The sequence below is a fragment of the Hoplias malabaricus genome, chromosome 5 (genome assembly GCF_029633855.1).
Source record: "Hoplias malabaricus isolate fHopMal1 chromosome 5, fHopMal1.hap1, whole genome shotgun sequence".
Classification (NCBI taxonomy): domain Eukaryota; kingdom Metazoa; phylum Chordata; class Actinopteri; order Characiformes; family Erythrinidae; genus Hoplias; species Hoplias malabaricus.
The window spans coordinates 4,305,856-4,327,164 of NC_089804.1; the positions used below are offsets into that span (position 1 = coordinate 4,305,856).

The following is a 21,309-nucleotide window of genomic DNA, read 5'->3' on the forward strand; positions in this document are numbered from 1 at the left end:
GGTTGTAGTACCTTTCAGGGCAGGGATTAGACTTCCTGCCTTTCCTTGCAGGAGGGTAGCCTCCAGTTAGATCGTTCAGGGGCTTGACAATCTTGAAGTAATCTTGAACAAACCTACAGTAGTACCCTGCAAAGCCTAAAAATGATTTCAGCTCCTTGAGTGTCTGAGGTCTTGACCAAGTGCGAAGAGCTGCGACCTTTTCTGGGTCAGTTTGGACACCATTTCTTAAAACTACATGTCCTAAATATCTTACAGAAGTTTGAAAGAAGCAACACTTGGAAGGAGAAAGTTTCAAGCCGTTCTCTCTTAGCTGTTGGAGGACGTGTACAAGCCTGGTCTCATGTTCTTCCAGTAAACTGGAAAACACTATGATGTCGTCCAAAAAGACATGCACTTCCTTGAGGTGCAAATTTCCCATACACTTCTCCATTAAGCGTTGGGAAGTACTGGGGGCATTGGTAATGCCCTGGGGCATGCGATTAAACTCATAAAACCCCAATGGACAGACAAAAGCAGTTTTTGGCTTGTCACGTTCTTCCATCTCAATCTGGTAATAGCCTGATTTTAGGTCCATGACTGAAAACCATTTAGAACCAGAGAGAGCCGAAAAAGCTTTCTCAAGATTGGGAAGTGCATATGCATCCCGTATTGTCAAGGTGTTGAGTTTGCGATAGTCAATGCATAGCCGGAGTTCCCCGTTCTTTTTGCGAACCACTACTATTGGAGAGGAGTATGGTGATTCTGATTCACGAATTACTCCTGCTTCCAGCAGTGTTTGCAGGTGTCTTCTCACAGCCTCATAGTCACTTGGGTGAATTGGGCGAGATCGTTGCTTGAAAGGTGTATTGTCATGTAAGTTTATGTGATGCCTGACTTTGGTTGCATACCCAAAATCTAAGTCATGATGGGCAAACACATCTGCATACTCATTCAGTTTGTTTGTCACTCTCTCATTCCATCCTTTTGAAAGAGGAGACTCTCCAAAGCCAAAGGCTAAATTGCATCCGGTGGAAGACTGGGTAGGTTGGACAGTGGCAGCACAACACTGGATGGAATCTGATTCGCTACCTGGAACAGTTAAGTGGTCATAAATATTTTCAGGAGTGTGGAGTTCTGCAATTATGCAATGGTTGGGAAGTGTTATGTCGTGCCTGGTCTCATTCCTAACCCAGACAGGTAACCTCTGAGGATGCTGCTTAGGTAAGCTTACAAGACAGCACTCCACAAAGATTCCACCAGGCAGGGTGGATGTCGATGGCTGCTCGATAATTGCACATTCACTAGTGCTGTTGGCTTTGATATATACATCCAAAAGCATTCTTCCTTGAGCGGGAATGACATGTGGTATCTTGGACTTTAGTGTTATTAAGCCAACTTTTCCAGTTGAGTTAACTGTTTTTCTGAGTTGTAATGTTCGAAGTATTTGTCGATAGCCATAGACTGGAGAGAGTTCATTTGGATTTTTTCCATCACAGTACTCATCATATACAACATCAAGTACATTAGTACCAATGAGTACTGGCAAGTCACAGTTTGACCGTAGATCTGGAACAACTAAAGCTAAAGTGGACACTTCAGGCTCAGTTTGAGCAAAGGTTTTTGGGAACTTTAAGCTTAGTTCTACATAGCCTAAGTATGGAACATTTTGACCACTAGCAGCCTCAACATCTAAACCTGTAATGGGGTAAATGGGATGTTCTGACAGGTTAGTGTGATAGAAGGATGAAGACAGAGTCGTCACCTGGGACCCGGAGTCCAGGAGACAATTACACAGGACTCCTGCAATTGTGACATTAGCTGTGCATTTCTGACCTACTAGGCCTTTTGGTATTTGGATCTGATTTTGTTCTGTAGTGTGGGAATGAAGAAGTAATTTTGGTTATTTGTTCTTTGCTTGTTCTGAAACTGGGATGGGACGTTTCTGACTTGCTTCAGCCCCTGTATGTCCCTCAACAGGAACTGAGGTCAGTTTAAAGAAAGTTTGTGGTGTTGTTTTTCATAAGCTTTCTGCTTTTGCTTGAACTCTTTGCGTTTGGCTTCGACTAGCACTGGATTTGGGCTATTGTCACATGAAGACACTATGTGGCCGTCATGGCCACATCTGAAACAATACCCTGGACGTGGCTTCCTTAAAGTGTTAGCTTCAAGTGAGTAGGTGGGGCTTGGATTATTTGGGCATTTGATTTTGGGTAGGAATTTCTTATCAGATTTAACAGAAGACTGGTTAGAGGTGCTAGACAAAGAAGCCTTTAGGGATGCCATTTGGGCCTGTAGTTTAGCAAACTGCTTTTCAAGCTTCTGGGTGTTGGTTGAAGGTAGCTTTTCAGTTACCGTTGGGGGGTACGTTTCATCAGTAGGCCATTGACTGCATCGTGCTCCATCGTTTACAGTGAGTTGGTTTGATTGAGCTTTATTTCTGAAGCTGCCAAAATGGAGTTTCATTCGATTGGACTTAGCTGCTTGTCTGTCCTCTTCTACGCGAAACATGAGAAGTAAGTCAGAGAACGATGGCGGATTGGCTTTCTTTTGCTCCAGTTGCAGACTTGTGATGATGGAATTATTCCAACAGCCTCTGCAAAATTGCTTGAGCAGTTGACGGTCTGAGTCACTGGGAACTATGCCACCACGTTTGATGACTTTGTTCAGAGCCATTTGCAAGCGCTGTAAATATTCAGAGGACTTTTCGCCTGGGTTTTGATTGGTATTCAGAAACTTTGCAAAAAGCTCATCCCCATCATCAACAGTGTCATATGCTGAATCGAGTAAGGAGAGGTAGTCATAGGGAGATGAAGTTGGCCCAAGGTGCCTAACAATGTTAGCAGCAGGTGGGACAAGACTCTCAATTATTTTTCTGACCTTCTGTTGGTTGGACATAGTGGAGTCAGAAAGATGGAACTCAACATTACTACGCCATGTGTCATAATCAGACTCAGGGTAAGGGCATGGTACTTTACCTGAGAAGGGTCGGATTTTGGCATGACTGTGTGAAGGCAAGTCAGTATTTTTTATAACATGCTCTACAACAACCTTTTGGATATCTGGGGTAGTAAGCTGTCTGGTATTTAAGTGCACTGTCTCTTTTTTGGGTGCAGCAGATGCTTCTGCACTCATAATGGATAATGGTAAGTCGTGTTCAGGTGAGTTGTTCAAAATGTCTTCATCTCTAGAGAGATAGCTCTCATCTGCATTTTTAGAGCCACATTGCTTGAGGGCTGTGGTTCTTGGGATGTGACAAACACATCTGCAATTTCAGGGTTTGTGGTGTATTTCTGGATTCAAGCTAGCTCGTCTAGCAAAATTTTTTCGAAATCAGCACCAACAAGCTTAGCCATACCTTGAAGCTGAGATAGGTAAGCATTAGTGATGCTTGAACCTCTGTCTGAAGCATATAGCTCTGATAACAACTAATTGTTATGGATGACAGTGGGATCACTGCTAGTTTTTTCAAAGGGCAAACTATCCTGTAAGAACTGAATGGATTCACCTGATTTAAATTCCACAATGGCAGAATCTTTAAATTGTGGGTCGTGACTGGTTACATTAATGACTCGTTCAATAGAATCAACATGTGCTAAATATTCAAGCACTTCATTATCAAGCTCAGTACCAGTGATAGGCTTTACCAAAACAGAGTTAGGTATTTTAACATTTTGTTTTTGAATGACCTCCATTTTAACCCGAAATGTCAATATTCACAGGTGAGGTAAGAAACAAGCTGTTCACTGTTAAATTTATTCTATTTTAAGTTATAGCTCTCCTGGCTGGCTGGCTCGCCAAGATTTGTGTAGCACCTTTAATGTGGACCAGCGTAATCTCAGGTACTAGACATCTTCTAGGTCTGGTACTAGGAGTAATTTAACTTAGTCACCACAATTTATTAAACAGATGAACCAGCTGTGGTTTATTGCCTCACAGGACAAATAAAACAACTGTACAATGCTCAAGAAATAAAATACAAAAACGCTAAATAAAATAGAAAATTCCCCAAATAAAATATGTTTCCCCAAAAATTGAGTTTGCGTAGTGTTCAAAGTCTTGGTTGCAACCGTTACTACCCGGGTAGTGTTTTAGGGTGCATCTTATCTGTAATCCAGTGGATAATATTCAGTTCAGGGTTCTCCTGGGAATGGGTGTTCCGGCTGGCCACACCGTCTCACCATTCGCAATCACCATGGGCTGGGCTCGCCATCACAGAACGAAGATCACTATATATATATAAAAAAACAATCTACACAACAATATAGAAAGTATATATCCATGTCCACATCTAGTTTTTACAAGACTTCATCTAGTCCTGTTACTCTCAAAAGAGCATCAATGTTTTATCCAATACTCAGGATAACTGCATAACAGTAAACATATTTCTTTTACAACTTTAGTGCAGCTTAGACAGCTTAAAATTATGATGAACCATCATAATTAGCAGTACACATCCATACAAATACAATGGTTTAACATGTATATAATATAAACAGAGAATGCAATATTAACTAAAATAAACTTTTTAAAGAGTTTTAAGCATGAAATAAAAATGTTTACATTTTTAGAACTGTATTAACAACAGGCTAACAGCACGTGTAGTTTCACCACTATGCTAATGCTAATCTCAATTGCATAAGCAGATGCTATCTATGCTATGAGGTTAGCATTAGCATACATAAAATATTGATTTCTGTAATTAGCAATGATACAGCATGCACCAAAGCGTGGCAAACATTAGACAACATTCATATAAACTCCCAATTGGTTTTGTATTTAAAGTGTCTGGCAGTAGTATCAAGATAAAATTACATTTTATCAGCATTAGCCATTAGCTTCGGGCTAACAGTAAACAGGGTTGAGACTAAACGGGACTTCCTTGTGTAATTTCCTCATCTACTTGCACTCCTGTGGTTCAGACTCATTTATCAACTCCCGCTTATTTATCGTTTTTATTTCTTTTTCATAAGCTTTTTATCACTTGTCAGCTTCAGCTAACGGCTGGTTGATTCTGGCATTGTCAGAGTGAGGAGAGTGCTGTGGCATGCTCTCATAAATATACATCACCAAGGCGCACTCTACTGGAACAAACAAGTATTGCAACTTAAATAACATAATTAGGCTTAGTAGCCCAATACTTCATATGGGTTACACTTATAATAATAATAATAATAATAATAATAATAATAATAATAATAATAATGAACATCATATATATATGGCACTTTTTCAAATAGTTCCAAGCTTTTTGCAAATAAAAGTATTACAGTGAGATAAAACAAAATGGACTAAAATAACTTAAATTAAAAAAAAAATGAATAAAATACAGACTGAAAGTAAACAAGCAAAGCAATACTACAGAGAAAGTCGAATGAGTTACAGCAAACAATGAAACATGCAGAATATTAAAAAAGTCATTAAAGCTTTTTAAAATAAGTGTGTTAATCTTTAATTCTTCTTTAATCTTCGTTCAGCAATATGAGCTGATTTGCGGAGAGATAACGGCAGGAGGCTGGGGGCTGTTCCAGTAGTCGTATTTGTGCCACTAAACCAACTCAACCTACCCATCCATGTAGAGTTCCTGAGTGTTAGCTTTAACTTGTGTATATGTCCCTTAGAAAACTGTAAGTAAGTAGGGGGTGATATATATTTATATTTTTAATTAATTTATTTTTTTTATATGCATTTTTCTCCTGTTTTCTTGAGTAGGGACTTAAGGTAGTTACTGTAATTATGTTTTTGAAATAGGTGAATTAGTTGGATTTGTTTATTTGAGTTGTTTTGGAATTTTTGTTCTGTCTCACCCCTGAAATTATTACTTCTTCTCTATCCCCACTTAAACACTAACACAAAGTTCTAATAAAAATTAGTTTCATTCAATATGGTGATATTAAAAGGGTAAAAGAAATAAATAGCGTTATTTCGCCATATAAATTGAGTCTGTGTCTTGGTCTGGCTTTTGGAATGGCATTGGCCTTTTTTAAATGTATTGTTATTGGGTTTTTTTTTTTTTTTCCCTTTGGCGTTTTGAGGTCGTAACATAATTTGGGGCCTTGTCCTCTTTGATTCCTCCAAGGGAGTTTCTCCCTTGTATTTGACACTTTTTCGTTGCCGGCTGGTGGTTTTTGCTTGTGTGTGGGGGTGTGTGAGGGTTAGGTCTTTTGATTTAGCTGCATTTGTTATTTCTCCTTCTGTAGGTGCTCTCGATAAATGCACTAAAGGTGATTTGTATGCTGTGGATGATCATTATCATATTTTTTTTTCAAAAACTTCATATAAACGTGACCTTAAGTTTTTTTTTTTTTGGTGTCATTAGCTGATGCAGATCCAGGTCTTGCCACAGAAGACAAATGGCACAAATGTTACTGTGTGCATGGAGGGAGCTGAGGCCGGTGCAGAGGCGGTGGCTGCATCTCCAGCTCCTTCTCAATGCATGGATCCTACTAAATTGCAAATCCTCAGTGACACAAAAGAGCTGATTCATCACAAGGAGGTGGAACCTCTGCTCGAGCGAGAGAACAAAGAAACACAAGGTGAACAAGATGAAGTTCAACCTGCCCCTGCTCCAGCTCCTGTTCCTGTGTGTTCTCCTGCTCCTGCTTCTGCAGCTTCTGTTGTAGATGTTGATGTGAGTAAATGCATTGGTTTAGTTCCTCAGTTTCTGGAATCCAGAATTGACTCTTATTTTAGTGCATTTGGGTGTGTGGCTGCAGCTTTTTTTTATTTTATGTGGCCTGAAATATTGTATCATTGTTATTGCAGTGTACTTTATTTGGTAAAGCTCAGGAAGCATGAGCACAGAGAATGGGGTATGACTCTCTGAAAGCTTCAGTCTTCAAAGAAGTCACTTGGGGTGACTAATGCACCCAATGACTAGAATTCAGATATCAGAAAAAGTAATTTTGACAAGTTGAATTTAAGATATCTTTAATACTAATTCAGGATTTATGACTCATCTGATGACGGTTTCGCTGACATCATTAGAGATATCTGAAAAGACATTTTGACAAATCAAAATATAAATGTAGATATCTTAAATTACTGTTCTCACTAGTCAGATTCCCCATCCACAAAAATCTTCATGGCTTTGTTGTTACTGAAGCCTATTTAATGTTTTTGTCTTACTGTGTAATCCAATGATCACAAGGTCTTGCACTGAAATCAACTGTGAATCAAGGGTCATTCTCCCTAAAATATTACCTTCGCAAGGTTCTTCTTGTCCCACATAGTTCATCATCAGCATCTTTTTTCCACTTATCCATGTCAGGGTCGCTGTCCACATACTTCAGTTTCACCCAATTTCTTACCCATTCTTACCAGGATGAGCTGCCACATTTGAGCTTAGGACCACGAGCACCTAAAATGGTCCAATTTCAATCCTCTCTCTTCTCAGACACTTGAATGGAAACTGTGTTAGAGTTTCAGCAAACAATAAGAGCCCAAACAGAGGCTACCACACACTTATTAAACCAAGCTAAATCATCGGTTTAGTTCTTGCAATCGCAAGGTCTGCTTTTTCAGAGTGCTGACTTAACTGGCTCAGGTATTCGAGTTCCAAGTTAAAGCTGTTTAGGCTCGTAATTATCTAAAGCTATTACCAGCCCATAACAATTTACTGTCTATTTATTATGGACGTTAAATTCTTACAATAATAATAATAATAATAATAATGAACATCATATATATGGCACTTTTTCAAACAGTTCCAAGCTTTTTGCAGATAAAAGTATTACAGTGAGATAAAACAAGATGGATTAAAATAACTTAAATTAAAAACAAATGAATAAAATACAGAGTGAAATTAAACAAGCAAAACAATACTACGGAGAAAGTAGAATGAGTTACAGCAAACAATGAAACATGCAGAATATTAAAAAAGTCATTAAAGCTCTTTAAAATAAGTGTGTTAATCTTTAATTCTTCTTTAATCTTCGTTCAGTAATATGAGCTGATTTGCGGAGAGATAACGGCAGGAGGCTGGGGGCTGTTCCAGTAGTCGTGTTTGTGCCACTAGACCAACCCAACCAACCCATCCATGTAGAGTTCCTGAGTGTTAGCTTTAACTTGTGTATATGTCCCTTAGAAAACTGTAAGTAGGGGGTGATATTCATTCATTCATTCATTCATTCATTCATTATCTGTAATGCTTATCCAATTCAGGGTCGCAGTGGGTCCAGAGCCTACTTGGAATAATTGGGCGCAAGGCGGGAATACACCCTGGAGGGGGCGCCAATCCTTCACAGGGCAACACACAAACACACACACACACACACACACATTCACTCACACACTCACACCTACGGACACTTTGGAGTCACCAATCCACCTGCAACGTGTGTTTTCTTTTGGACTGTGGAAGGAAACCAGAGCACCTGGAGGAAACCCACGAGGACACGGGGAGAACACACCAACTCCTCACAGACAGTCACCCGGAGCGGGAATCAAACCCACAACCTCCAGGTCCCTGGAGCTGTGTGACTGCGACACTACCTGCTGCACCACCGTGCCGCCCAGGGGCTGATATATATTTATTTTTTTAAATGTATTAATAATTTTTTTATATACAATTTTTCTCCTGTTTTCTTGAGTAGGGAGATAGGGTAGTTAAATTTTTGAAAGCGATGGTGTTAGTTGGATTTGTTTATTTGAGTTGTTTTGGAATTTGTGTTCTGTCTCATCCCTGAAATTATTACTTCTTTTCTATCCCCACTTAACCACTAACACAAAGTTCTAATAAAAATGTGTTTCATTCAACATGGTGATATTAAAAGGGTAAAAGAAATAAATAGCGTCATTTCGCCATATAAATTGAGTCTGTGTCTTGGTCTGGCATTTGGAATGGCATTGGCCTTTTTTAAATTTATTTTTTTTTATTTTCCTTTTGAGGAATTTTGAGGTCGTAACATAATTTGGGGCCTCGTCCTCTTTGATTCCTTTTGTGTCTGGAGTTTCTCCCTTGTATTTGACCCTTTTTTGTTGCTGGCTGGTGGTTTTTGCTTGTGTGTGGGGGTGTGTGGTGGTTAGGTCTTTTGATTTAGTTGCATTTCTTCTTTCTCCTTCTGTAGGTGCTCTCGATAAATGCACTAAAGCTGATTTGTATGCTGTGGATGATCATTGTCATATTTTTATTTCAAAACCTCATATAAACGTGACCCTAATTTTTTTTTTTTTTTTTTTTTGGTGTCATTAGCTGATGAAGAGCTGGGTCTTGCCACAGAAGACTGAATTAGTTGCAGGTGATGCTGTGTGCATGGAGGGAGCCGAGGCCGGTACAGAGGTGGAGGATGCGGCTCCAGCTCCTTCTCAGTGCATGGATCCTACTAAATTGCAAATCCTCAGTGACACAAAAGAGCTGATTCATCACAAGGAGGTGGACCCTCTGCTCGAGCGAGAGAACAAAGAAACACAAGGTGAACAAGATGAAGTTCAACCTGCCCCTGCTCCAGCTCCTGTTCCTGTGTGTTCTCCTGCTCCTGCTTCTGCAGCTTCAGTTGTAGATGTTGATGTGAGTAAATGCATTGGTTTAGTTCCTCAGTTTCTGGAATCCAGAATTGACTCTTATTTTAGTGCATTTGGGTGTGTGGCTGCAGCTTTTTTTTATTTTATGTGGCCTGAAATATTGGATCATTGTTATTGCAGTGTACTTTATTTGGTAAAGCTCAGGAAGCATGAGCACAGAGAATGGGGTATGACTCTCTGAAAGCTTCAGTCTTCAAAGAAGTCACTTGGGGTGACTAATGCACCCAATGACTAGAATTCAGATATCAGAAAAAGTAATTTTGACAAGTCGAATTTGAGATATCTTTAATACTAATTCAGGATTTATGACTCATCTGATGACGGTTTCGCTGACATCATTAGAGATATCTGAAAAGACATTTTGACTAATCAAAATATAAATGTAGATATCTTAAATTACTGTTCTCACTAGTCAGATTGTAAATGCAGATATCTTAAACTTGAATTTGACCTGTCAGAAATACATTGGCAGATATCTGAATGTGAGCACTTTCACTCGCTCGCGTCTGCACACAGCTTTTGTCATAAATGACTTGTTATATCAGTCGACTGACAAAGCATGTGTTGACTTGACCTTGGTAGCTGATTTTCTCAGTGAATGGACCAAATGAAATTGAAGTAGGGATTTTCATGCTCTGCCCATTTTGCTCTATTTTCAATTTCACCACCTATTTCCTTATTCCATACCATATTCCAAGGTTGTGTACAGGCTTTATTGCAGGATTCATTATCTCACAGAGGCGTTTCAAATGTGTCTCCACACCACACACACGTCCAGTCCAGAATTCAACCCCCACTGTTTTAATATCTCCATCCGTGGGAGAGAAAATTTCAAGACCTTTTCACTTTGTGAAATTTAATGAAAAACCAACCACAAAAATCTTCATGGCTTTGTTGTTACTGAAGCCTATTTAATGTTTTTGTCTTACTGTGTAATCCAATGATCACAAGGTCTTGCACTGAAATCAACTGTGAATCAAGGGTCATCCTCCCTACAATATTACGTTCGTAAGGTTCTTCTTGTCCCACATAGTTCACCATCAGCATCTTTTTTCCACTTATCCATGTCAGGGTCGCTGTCCACATACTTCAGTTTCACCCAATTTCTTACCCAATCTTACCAGGATGAGCTGCCACATTTGAGCTTAGGACCACGAGCACCTAAAATGGTCCAATTTCAATCCTCTCTCTTCTCAGACACTTGAATGGAAACTGTGTTAGAGTTTCAGCAAACAATAAGAGCCCAAACAGAGGCTACCACACACTTATTAAACCAAGCTAAATCATCGGTTTAGTTCTTGCCATCGCAAGGTCTGCTTTTTCAGAGTGCTGACTTAACTGGCTCAGGTATTCGAGTTCCAAGTTAAAGCTGTTTAGGCTCGTAATTATCTAAAGCTATTACCAGCCCATAACAATTTACTGTCTATTTATTATGGACATTAAATTCTTACAATAATAATAATAATAATAATAATAATGAACATCATATATATATGGCACTTTTTCAAACAGCTCCAAGCCTTTTGCAAATAAAAATATTACAGTGAGATAAAACAAAATGGACTAAAATAATTGAATGATGAAAAAAAGGAATAAAATACAGAGTGAAATTAAACAAGCAAAATAATACTACAGAGAAAGTAGAATGGTTACAGAAAGCAATGAAACATGCAGAATATTAAAAAAGTCATTAAAGCTTTTTAAAATAAGTGTGTTAATCTTTAAATCTTCTTTAATCTTCGTTCAGTAATATGAGCTGATTTGCGGAGTGATAACTTCAGGAGGCTGGGGGCTGTTCCAGTAGTCGTGTTTGTGCCACTAGACCAACCCAACCTACCCATCCATGTAGAGTTCCTGAGTGTTAGCTTTAACTTGTGTATATGTCCCTTAGAAAACTGTAAGTAAGTAGGGGGTGATATATATTTATTTTTTAAATTAATTTATTATTTTTTATATACATTTTTCTCCTGTTTTCTTGAGTAGGGAGATAGGGTAGTTATTGTAATTATGTTTTTGAAAGAGGTGAGTTAGTTGGATTTGTTTATTTGAGTTGTTTTGGAATTTTTGTTCTGTCTCACCTCTGAAATTATTACTTCTTCTCTATCCCCACTGAACCACTAACACGAAGTTCTAATAAAAATTATTTTCATTCAACATGGTGATATTAAAAGGGTAAAATAAATTACCCATATGCTCAAGCTCACAAGTTTGCTGAAACCATAGATTATTCTGATACATTTATAGCAGCTGATCAACTTATTAGTACACAGAGAAAAGATGCTTCATTAAAAATCTGTAGAGATTGTTTGGTTTTAAAGGAACAGCTTGATATACTTTCTACAGCTTATTATTATTATTTGGATAGTGGCGTATTGATGCGCAAATGGTGTTCATAAAATATGTTTGACCTTAATTGGAATTAGGCATATCAGGTTGTAGTAGGGACTCTATAGACAACAGATCACAAAATTTTAATCTATTCAAACAGATCAGGGTTCTAATTTTATGTCACATGTATTTCGTCAAGTTATGGAGCAGTTGTCTATTAAACATAAAATATCAAGTGCTTACCATCCAGATTCCTGGGAGCGATTGAGCGTCTCCATCAAACTTTTAAATCAATGCTCAGAAAATATTGTCTGGAATCACGTTGTGTCTGGGATGAGGACATTCTGTTGCTTTTTGCTGTGCGAGAGACTGTTCAGGAGTCTTTAGGTTTTAGTCCCTCTGACCTTGTTTTAGCACACTCATTCCATGCTCTTTATAGATTATTGAAAGAGCAATTTCTCACTGACCAGTCAGACCAGTCATGTCCAAAAAATATTCTGGACTATGTCAGTGCTTTTCAAGAACAGTTTCATCAAGTTTGTTCCATGGCTAAGAACACGTTGTTGCTCTCAAAGGCAAAAATGAAAAAAAAAAAAAAACGCTATGATTAGAAATTTTAGCTTTTTAGATTTTAGCTATGTTGCCAGTTCCAGGTTCTGCACTATAAGCTAAGTTTATGGGTCCTTACAAAATCAAAAAACAAAAAAAAATTGAGTGAGACAGATTATGCTGTATACACACCAGAACTAAGATGTAAATTACATGTTTGTCATATTAATATATTGAAACTTTATGTCCTTTGTGAAGAGACCAAATGTGTGGCTATGTCCTCTGTTGCACCTGTGACCCCTACTGCATATAGTCCTGAAATTGATGGTTTGATCTTGCGAAATCGTCCTTCGGCGTGTCTTCCACATCAAAATTCGGAAATTCTGGCAAATTTAGAAGTGTATTTAAAGCATTTGTCCAGTGAAGCCCATCAGGCTACTGTACAGAACCTCTTCAGGGCTTCATTTATAAAACTCTGCATAGATTCTGGAGTGAACGTGTGCATGCACACAAAAGCCAGGAAATTGCGTGTGCCTAAACAAAATCAGATTTATAAAACCAGCCTCATATTCCGACTCCGTAACACCCATATTTACCTATAAATGGTCAATGCAAATAACCTTGAGAATATTTAAATATTACATTTTTGTGTGAGATAGTGGAGGCAATGGAGGACCGGAAGACAAAATAGATTAACTTAGAAGAATGCAAGGTGGAAGTTATTGTTTCAGGGGTCTAGGCAAGGAAATATTTGTTTGGTGCCTCAGTCATGGCATTACAAACAAACACAAGTTGAGTGATGTGGCTGCAGCAGTAAAGTGTTAAATTGGCTCATTAAACAGTCATCATCAAATCTTCCTGAAAACATGTTGTCACCTTGTGTCAGTGAGCTAGGTTTTAGCATAGAGTCAAAAAAGCCATTATGACTTGCGGAGAGGGTTTCTGTTGCTCTGATAAAGCTTGGAAGGTTGTTCCACCAGTGTGGTACCAGAGATGAGAATAGCCTCGACTGACCTGTACGGGGGGTTGGCCGTGTTAGTTGGCGCTCCATTGAGGAACGGAGAGGGCGGCCGCTAACATATGGTTTTAAGAGTCTATTGAGGTAGATGGGAGCAGAACCAGTGAATACTCTGAAGGCCATCATTAGTGATTTAAATTTGATGCGAGCAGCTAAGGGTAGCCAATGCAGCTCAACTAATAGGGGCGTGACATGTGCTCTTTTAGGCTGGTTGAAAACCAGCTGCGTGCTGCAGCATTCTGGATCATCTGTAGCGGTCTCACAGCACAGACCGGAAGACCTGTCAAGAGGGCGTTGCAATAGTCAAGACGGGAGATTACTAATGTCTGAACAAGGAGCTGTGCTGCATGTTGAGTTAGGTATGGCCTAATCTTCCTTTTGTTGAATAGGGAGAAGCGGCACGATCGAGCTAAAGCGGTAACATGATCTGTGAAGGTCAGCTGGTCATCAACCATGAAACCCAGGTTTCTTAAAACCTTGGTGGGAGCCACTGATAGGGACTCAAGCTTGATGCTGATGTTGTGGAGAATAGCTTGCTTGGCTGGGAGGACCAGCAGTTCAGTTTTGGATAGATTCAATTGGAGGTGATGTTCCTTCATCCATGTAGATATGTCAGAGAGACAGTCAGAGATTCGAGTTGCCACTGAAGTGTCACCTGGAGGAAAGGATATATAGAGCTGTGTGTCATCTGCATAGCAGTGATAGGAGAAGCTGTGTGAATGTATGATTGGGCCTAGAGAGGAGGCAAAGAGGAGGGGACCCAGCACTGAGCCTTGGGGCACACCTGTGGTGAGGTGGTGTCGCGCTGATGTTTGTCCAAGCCATGACACATTGAAAGATCATCCAGTGAGATAAGACTCAAACCAGGAGAGTGCATTGTTCTTGAAGCCCATGTCAGTAAGTTTGTTTTGTAAGATGTGGTGGTTGACCATGTCAAATGCTGCTGATAGTTCAAGCAGGATGAGAACTGAGGACTGACCTGTTGCTTTGGCATCTTTAAGAGCTTCCATTACTGACAGAAATGACATATTCTCGACACTGTTACTATGAAGTTTATATTGATACAATTCACTGGCTGTTGTTTACAGGGTCTCTAACAAATGTACATATGACTGTTTAATGAATAATGCAGTTATACAAGTTCTAAATGTATAATATATTCATGAAGTAAAAACAAACTGTTATGAGAATAACATAACAATCAGTTTATTGCCAACACTGTGAAATAATAGTAATTTTACTGAATACTGTGTAATGTATAGAGCTTAAAACATGATTCAAGTATATGGATTCCAATTTACAACCACCAATCAGAGTCTCACCACAACTGCCAATCCCAAAACTACCTCAAAAAAGTCTGTGATGAGCTAATAAGCATAACATATTTTAACCCCATGGACCCTATCTCTATAGCTATTTTGCTATTCCGTTTTTTGCAGTGCCTCTTTCAGTTGCATTTAAACAGTAATTGTGTGACATAGCCATATTCAATATGTTGTTTTATTTTCTAAAGTCCCTTGGCTACTCAAATATATAATCACTTGAGGTTTACATGCTGACTGATAATTTAATTTTTCTATAAATTGGTCATGTTTTGACCATGTTTCAGGAATTTAGTTCAGGGCAAATATGGACAATATCCCAACAAATAAAAATTGTTTTGGTACATTGGCAGTTTTCTCAGCTGCTTATAATAATAACAATTATTATTATTATAATCTTTTAAAAATATGATGAAATAATACTTGTTTATTTAGAAAACACACAATGAATAGATATTTAAGCTTTTTAGTTTAGGTTTCGTGACCTAATGCAATATTATTTGATATGAAACCTACAAAAACTTTGAAAAACTGCAAATCAATAATAGGAATGTTTTTTTTACTGATGGACTCATATTTTTCTGCCTGGAAACAGCATGGGTTGACGTCATGTGAGTCAAAACGAAACTGAAATTAAACACAGTCTTTCTTGTCCTGAGCAGAGTCCTCATTTATGATTACAGTGAATATGATTAGAATCTTTTATGAGAGCAACATAACACGTAGATTTTGAAGGAGCGCCTTGTTCTTTAGGTGGTTTTTCACAGCAACGCGATGAAAACACTATTTTTAGAAACGGTAGGATCTGCGGTTTCTAACAGTATGTGGAGCTCACAGACGCATTCAGTCATTCAAGAATTATAAAGCTGAGAATATAAGTTGTGTTTTTTACCCCACAAAATGTGGAGTTCTGGTCCAAATATGGACATAACTCATTGCAATTGGTGAGTGTATTACTTGAAATATATATCCTCCATATTGAAGCAGTGCACTTGTATCGTACACATAGTGAAGCAACGTGTGAAGAAATGTTCTTGTTAAATCTGAATTGCTTCCGCCAGTTTATTTGTAGATTATATTAATGTAAAATGAAATAGTAATTAAATATAAACAATCTTTTTTGATTTAATGTTTCACAAAGGTCTTTTTATGTTTCTTTGTTCTTTTTAACAGGGTGATAAAAATAAGAAGACAGAAGATTTGAAAAATAATGAAGTTTCAAGTATCAATATTCCAGACCTCATCTCTCGATTTAATCTGAACAACTTCTATCCCCATAAATTGACAACGAAAGAAATATTAAGTATCCATATGACTTCAATTCTAAGAAATGAGTCAGAAAAAGAGACATTGAAAGAGGAAAACCTGGCCTTTGTGTATATTCATAAATTGCTGACACTGGATTACAGAGCAAGATATGTGACTGTACATAAAGAAGTAGCCATCAGTGAAGAAAATACAACATGTGATGAAAATGATTTTTGGGATGATGAAAATGACTGTAGTGATATTAATAATGATGAAAATACCCACATACACCCAATGGATGTCCAGATGGCAGTGTTCCACTGTGCGGACAGCTTCCTAAAGCAGTACATAGTTACTAAACTCTCCTCCTGTCAGTACGCTCTCCCACTGCTGGTACCTAACCCTACATCTGAAGGAGTTGAGCTCCCTCTCTGGATGTTCAGACAGGTGAGAAAGACTTGGAGGACAGCTGATGGTCCCAGCAGGACTGTGCCAGTCTGTCAGGTCAAAGCTCCAATGGTGTTCTTCTGCAGAGTGGGCTCTGTATCAACTTCTAAATCCCAGCTGCTGAACTCTGTGATTAACCCAAGCCATGACACCTTCTTTCACAGAGACAGTCCCGGCAGCAGCAGAACTTCCTTCTTTAAGGAGGGACTGGTGGAGATCGCCTGGTACTGTCCTTCAGGAAACTCTGATGATCTTTTCAGTGACATTACAGCCTTCTGCAACCTCCACGGTGATGCTGTAGAGCACAGGAAGAAAACTGAGTTTTTGACTCAACAATCTGCAGTCAATGTTGTCCTGATGCAGAACATGAATCTCAGTGAGAAAAACAAAGAGCTGTTACTGGAGCTCCAAAAATCTCCAAAGCCCTTGATCTGTGTTGTCAGTGATCTGCAGAATGGTGTTAAAATGGGAAGTGGAAACAACATAAAAATAGGAGTCAGAGACGCAAGACAGGCAGAACTACAACAAAACCTAAGACATGTGATTGAAGTGTGTTTGCAGAAAAGTAGTTCAGATCACACTTTCAGTCTTGAGGAAATCTCAGAAGCAGCAAAACAAAGTAGGTTCAGAGTCGATGAAGACAGAGAGGACTGTCAGAAAGGAAAAACTGGAGCTCTGGAGGTCATGAACCTGCTGAAGGAAGAAGACCTGTGTCAAATGAAAACCAAGTTCCTGCCCTGTCAGGGGACACTGTGGCACGAATGGACCAAGAAAAACAAACAGCTTTATCGCTTTCATGAAAATCTTGAACAGAACAAAAGCAAAACAAAGGAGGAAATGAGGGAAATACGGAAACAACAAAGGGAGTCTTCATTTAATGACTTCATAAAAGCTGTGTATAAGAATTTAATCTCTGAATCTATAGTGAAAATGTACTTTGTGAAATGGCTTGGAGTCAATCTTGACACAATTTTTTCAGAGAAACTTTCAGAAGTCACTCTGCAGTATTCCCGTCTGTTGTCACTTGTGCATTCTATAAGACGAAAACATGAAAGAGATGAAAGTCTGTTGAAAGATACGATGGAAGATCTTGTGAGATTATCAGAGAATGTGGATGCACTGACACTTGGCCTGGAGCACATAGTCAGAGAAATGGGCCAGATCTATGAGGCCTGGGCTGAATGTCCTACAGAAATGACGGCAGAGATTCAGGCTCTCCCTGCTCTGGCTGCAGATCTCCTGATCTCTGGACATCCACTGGAGCTGATGGATGGAGATGCTGCTAATGTCCCTCTGACCTGGATAGAGTCTGTTCTGGACAAGGTCACTGAGAAACTGGGAGACCAGAGAGTCTTTGTGCTGTCTGTTCTGGGTCTGCAGAGCTCAGGAAAGTCTACAATGCTGAACACCATGTTTGGGGTGCAGTTTGCTGTGAGTGCTGGACGGTGCACTAAAGGAGCGTTTATGCAGCTGGTCAGAGTCAAAGAAGAGGTTAAAGGAGAACAAATATTTGACTACATCATTCTGCTGGACACTGAAGGACTTCAGTCTTTAGAGCTGGTGAGTAAACACTCTGATCACTCTCATGACAATGAACTGGCCACATTCGTCACTGGGCTTGCAGATCTGACTCTGATAAACATTTTTGGGGAAAGTCTTGCAGAAATGAAGGACATCATTCAAGTTGTAGTTCAGGCTTTTCTCAGAATGAAGAAAGTTAATCTGACTCCCAGCTGTAAGTTTGTTCATCAGAATGTTACAGATATCTGTGCTGCAGAGAAGAATGTGGAAGGAAGAAGGCGACTGCAGGAATTGTTGGAAAAAATTACTGAGTTAGCAGCAAAAGAAGAAAGGTGCAATGCAGAGTGTTTTACTGATGTCATCAGATTTGACATTAAGAAAGATGTGTATTACATTCCTCAGCTGTGGGAAGGAAACCCCCCCATGGCTCCCCCCAACCCACTTTACAGTGAAAATATTGAGAGTCTGAAACAGGCCATTCTTACAGCTGCAGCACAGAAGAAACCTCTACGATTCTCAGAGCTTAAAGTCCGCATTAAAGACCTGTGGAATGCAGTGGTGAATGAGAACTTTGTGTTCAGCTTCAAGAACACTCTGGAGATCGCTGCATACAGGAAGTTGGAGACTGAGTACGGGAACTGGACCTGGGCCCTTCGGAAAGATTTGCTCATCATTCAGAACAAACTGCAGAACAGGATTGAAAATGGAACTCTAAAATCTGTCGATCGAGAACTGATTCATGAAGAAATTGAGAGTACGTACTGCACAGTGAAGAGAAAGATGGAAAAATTCTTTACTGAAGATAAAGATACTGTGATCCTTTCTCAGTGGAAAACAAGAACAGAACTGAAAATTAAAGACATCCATGACAGCCTCACTGTAGAGACTGAAAGAAAAATTAAGGAACTTATTAATCTGAAGGCTGCATGTAAAATGCTAGATGACAGGAAAGCTCAGTACATGAATGAGGTGTTTAACAGGAGTAAAGCTCTGGCGACTAAACTGAAAAACAAGACTGAGAAACTGGACCTTGAACAAGAGTTTAATAAAATGTGGAAGAAATGGATTTCAGATCTGACTGCAGGTGTTCCACCAGTTAAAGATGTGAACATAGAGCAGGAAGTGATAACATTACTAAATTCATCTTATGAACCTGGACTTGTTTATTCCAGAAAGAATAGTGCTCATTACAGAGAGATTCACAACAAGAGAGACTATTCAGAGTATGTAACAATAAAGAAACACTTCCTAGGCCTTTTGAGTTTCTCTCTGAATCCTAAAGACCATGATTCAGTCAGAGATCTAGTGCAGCAGATGGTGAGAAATGTTACTGAGATCATCAGGTCTAAACCAGTGTCCAGAACAGGCTACAATGATGCATACACACAGGAGATTGTGGACTGTGTAAAGAAGCGAGTGTCAGAGTTTAAAGCTGAGGGATTTCTATTAAAGACTGAATTCACAGTAGATCTGTCTCTGTTTGTGTGTGACATTGAAGTTAGAGAGTTCACTGAGCTTCACCGACTCTTCAGAGAGGCTAATGACCCTGTGTTTTATCTGGAAAACAAGAAACAAGAGTTTTTCTCTGTCTTCAAGAAGCAGTATGAAGGAGCCTCAGCCACCAGTGTGTTTGCGGACTCTGTGTGTAACAAACTCAAATCATCAATCTTTCAGGCTGTCTATGATCAAACTGTTTTTGATGCAGCTGGAGAAATGAGGACAAATTACCCAGCATTCAGTGGGAACAAGACAAACCTGGAGAAACACATCCTGCAGGATCTGGCAGAAACTGAAGACTTTAAACAGTTCATCACATACATCAGATGTCCAAAGGAACACTTTTCACATTTTATAGATAAAAAATTCAGAGATCATATGTTTAGGGGACAGAACCCCAGAATACTGCAGATACTGAAGAATGCTGTGAAAATAAAGGAGAAAAATGTGATAATTGCTATTCAAAAAGCCACACAAGAAACTAAACAGAGGAAAGGAGATGTGAATGAGTGGCTGAAGAGTTTTGAAGAGGAACTCGGTTATTGGATGCATTTTACTGTGAAGGATCTAATAGCTACTAATTCAGAAGAAAACATGGACACAGAGTTTTTTGGTAAATTGATAAATGAAAGTCTTCAGACTATTGTTACTGATCTAACTAACGACTTTAACAGTGTTCATTCAGTCAGGACGGACATGTTTAGGAAAAGCCCAGAAGACATTCTGATGGAACAGTTGTGTGGATGTTGGGTGCAGTGCCCCTTCTGTGCAGCTACCTGCACCAACACATTGGAGAATCATGATGGAGATCACAGTGTTCCTTTCCACAGACCTCAAGGAATCAATGGGTTGGAGTGGTATAAGACAGATCCCTGTATAGATTTCTGCACCCGTTTAGTGGCCAGTAACTGCTCCTTTGTCTTACCAGATGGAAGACATATACCTTACAAGAGATACAGAGAAGCTGGCCCAGAATATGCTCATTGGAGCATCACCCCTGATGAATCTAAACAGTCCTACTGGAAATGGGTTGTGTGTAGGTTTCAGAAAGACTTGGAGAAACACTATGGTGGAAAATTCCAGGGACGAGGACAGATTCCTGAAGACTGGAGGAGAATTACAAAGGAAGAAGCTATTAGGAGCTTAAATTAAAATATGATCCTCACTTCAGACATGAGCAGATTTTACATTGGGAGATATTTATCAGAGTATTGACCCCCAGATATTTAACAGTTTGTGTACATGCTCTGTTTAATAGCGTCTAAGGCTGCAGTAGTAATAACATGTTCTCACTTCAGACTGGAGGGACATTAACAGGATGAAAATTGATGTGTTATTTAGTTCCCTCTCTTTTGCTAGATTCAGTTTAGAACTGAACTGATGAACACAGCTGTGTCTTGTAAAAGTGTTGACACTGTATTTGATCATATTCAGGAACCAATTTATCAGTTACAGCCTTTTTATTTTCTTTTTTTATTGTGTGTTTGATCTGTTTGGTTTTTGAAGGATGTCTCTCAGTTCAAACACAAGTTACTGTTATTGACTTTAAATGTTTAGTATTTGCATTTCATTTGATAAATTATGGTTTAAATGTATTTTAGATTTATCTGATATTTGTTCAGTAAATAAACGTTTGAAATGTTTGAGTGTTCTATGGACTGATAGTTTTCTCAAAATTATGAAATACCTAAAAAAAATATATTTCATTTAATAAATTAATGTTATACATTTTAATAAAATAAATTTAAATGAAAACTAATTAGGACACTGACGTATCACTGTGAGAACTAACAGAACATTATCTACAGCTTTTACAGGTTTTAATGTTAACTATCAACACTTACAGCTGTGTATTAGTCTTTTTCACTTCGTTATCATTTT

At 38.9% G+C, this 21,309-nt stretch overlaps 2 protein-coding genes across 2 annotated transcripts; one reads left to right on the forward strand and one right to left on the reverse strand.

Moving 5' to 3' along the window:
• Window positions 1-1,965: 1,965 nt before the first annotated feature.
• LOC136696451 (paraneoplastic antigen Ma1 homolog) lies at window positions 1,966-3,111 on the reverse strand. Its single transcript, XM_066670877.1, has one exon. The coding sequence runs from the start codon at window positions 3,109-3,111 to the stop codon at window positions 1,966-1,968; it is 1,146 nt and encodes a 381-aa protein (XP_066526974.1).
• Window positions 3,112-3,119: 8 nt separating this feature from the next.
• On the forward strand, window positions 3,120-20,978 carry LOC136696452 (interferon-induced very large GTPase 1-like). Its single transcript, XM_066670878.1, has 4 exons — window positions 3,120-3,137; window positions 6,296-6,607; window positions 9,170-9,484; window positions 15,889-20,978. Exons 1-4 carry the CDS (start codon window positions 3,120-3,122, stop codon window positions 20,578-20,580), a joined length of 5,337 nt encoding a protein of 1,778 aa, XP_066526975.1. The 3' UTR covers window positions 20,581-20,978.
• Window positions 20,979-21,309: the final 331 nt, after the last annotated feature.